Source organism: Mustela lutreola, chromosome 8 (genome assembly GCF_030435805.1).
Source record: "Mustela lutreola isolate mMusLut2 chromosome 8, mMusLut2.pri, whole genome shotgun sequence".
NCBI classification, from domain to species: Eukaryota; Metazoa; Chordata; class Mammalia; order Carnivora; family Mustelidae; genus Mustela; species Mustela lutreola.
In genome coordinates this window covers 49,720,280-49,722,349 of record NC_081297.1, presented here as the reverse complement: position 1 = coordinate 49,722,349, position 2,070 = coordinate 49,720,280, and the positions used below count along the sequence as shown (strand labels likewise).

Sequence of the window (2,070 nt, the reverse complement as noted above, 5' to 3'; positions counted from 1 at the left end):
ATCAGGTTCCGTCCTCCCTCTCTCACTCGTTTTCTGTTTCTCTCTCTCTCTCTCTCTCACTCATTCTCTCAAGTAAATAAATAAAATCTTTAAAAATAAATAAATAAACTGATCTTCTTATGAAAATCTTCATTGATTTTGATAACCTTAATTTTTCTTTCTTCCCTTATTTCCAACAATGTACAACACTGCTGCTTTATGAAAATCAAAGAGTCTCACATTGTAGAATGTGGACTATGATCTACATGTCAAATTTAGCTGCAGTTTGAGTTTATTCCACAGATTTTGCTATACAGAAAGAACCAACTATGCTTTGCGATCAAAATCCAGGGCAAGCAAAGAGGAATCGTAGTGAAGATGAAAGAAAGGGAAAGAAAAAATGGAAAGAAAGAGAAAGAGAAGAAAAAGAAGTAGAAATAGAAGATGGACTGGAAGAGGAACAGGAAAAAGAAGAGAAAAATGAAGAACAATATCCCCAGAAAAGAATAGTCAGCAAACCCCTCATGGACACTCTCTGGGCAAACTTTAAGTTAAACAAATGCCCCACAATAGGAGATATCCGATCACTTGCATTTGAATTTAACATGACAGTAAAACAGGTATGAAACCTATTTATCAACAGAGTCACCTTGTAGTACTATCACTCATGTAAACCAATATCCTTATTCCTTCATTCATCATCTCCCCACCTCATTTTTTTACAGATAAAGCAATGGTTTAGTAAAAGGAGGAAGAAATACAATAAAGATATGTACAAGCAGAAACCTAAAAAAAGACCCAAAAGGTAAGAATGTTTTATACATAGAACACTAAGTAGTAAGGAAATAAAAAAGGAACATATTGACTTCCAGAGAAAGACTGTGTCCCATAGTTCTTGGATATACCATCAGCTTTCTACAGTCCACCATTGCCATTTGGCTCTGGCTGGAGGGTTGAGTACTGAGTGTTGTGAGAGCTCAGATTGCTATCAGACATGGCCCGTGGACATGGAGGTGAACTTGGTTACATTAAACCAGAACTTCCAGATTATAAACTATGGAAGATAAATGGAAAACCATTAGACACTGCCCAGAAGCTGGCTGCACAAGGCCTAAGGGATCCATGGCGCCTCCATGAAGCTTGGAGATACACGGATGGTTTTGCAAACAGTGTTGCCTTTGGTGCATTATTAAAACAATTCAAATAGGGATTTGCTGCATTTTTGGTAGCTGTAGGGGCTGATAGTAGGATTTAATAAAGTGAGAATACATGTTTTTAAAAAAAAAAAAAAACTTTTCATGTTCCAGCCAGTGACACAAAGAACCGCTGACTGCCCTATTTGTTATTCTGCTCAACGTACAAAGAGGCATGTGCGTACACAGACATGACACCATTACCATGTAGTCATATTCCCAAATATACTACTAAAGCCCTTAAATGTTTATTGACTGCAATATGGAATTAATAATTTCATCTTTTTTTTTCCTTAGATGCTGAGTATTTGTGATGCTTGTCTTCTCTGTGTTACCTACTGGCAGAATCTCATGTGACTGGAAAAAGTGAAGATAAGAACAATATCAACATTTTTTAAAGTACTAGACTGTACACAGAATTTTTATATATTACTTATGTATATTTATATACAATTTTTTGTGTATTACCTCACTTGATCATCACTAAACCATAAGCGAGGAAATTGAACTGTTGGGAAATAATGCGGTTTTGGGGACATCTGTGTGGCTCAGTCAGATAAGCATCTGCGTTCAGTTCAGGTCATGATCTCACAGTCCTGGGATCAAGTCCTGCATCAGGCTCCCTGCTCAGCAGGAAGCCTACTTCTCCCTCTCCCTCAGCGGCAACTCCTGCTTGTGTTCCCTCTCTCTCTCTCTGTCAAATAAGTAAATAAAATCTTTAAAAAAAAAAGGTATATCAAGGTTATAAATATATTATACTTCTATCCCTTGTTTTTTAAATCTCATCTTGCCTCCTTTTATGAACTCACCCCCTTCAACTCAGGTTTCATCAATCAAAATGCACATTTCATTCACCACAAGATGAATGGATCTCAGAGGGAGGGAGTCAAGATGGCAG

General features: G+C 37.1%; 1 protein-coding gene across 1 annotated transcript; it reads left to right on the top strand.

Annotated features, from left to right (window-relative positions):
* The first annotated feature begins 308 nt into the window (after positions 1 to 308).
* NANOGNB (NANOG neighbor homeobox) lies at positions 309 to 1,476 on the top strand. The gene is made up of 3 exons (XM_059187464.1): positions 309 to 599; positions 705 to 784; positions 1,470 to 1,476. Exons 1-3 carry the CDS (start codon positions 309 to 311, stop codon positions 1,474 to 1,476), a joined length of 378 nt encoding a protein of 125 aa, XP_059043447.1.
* The last annotated feature ends 594 nt before the right edge of the window (positions 1,477 to 2,070 follow it).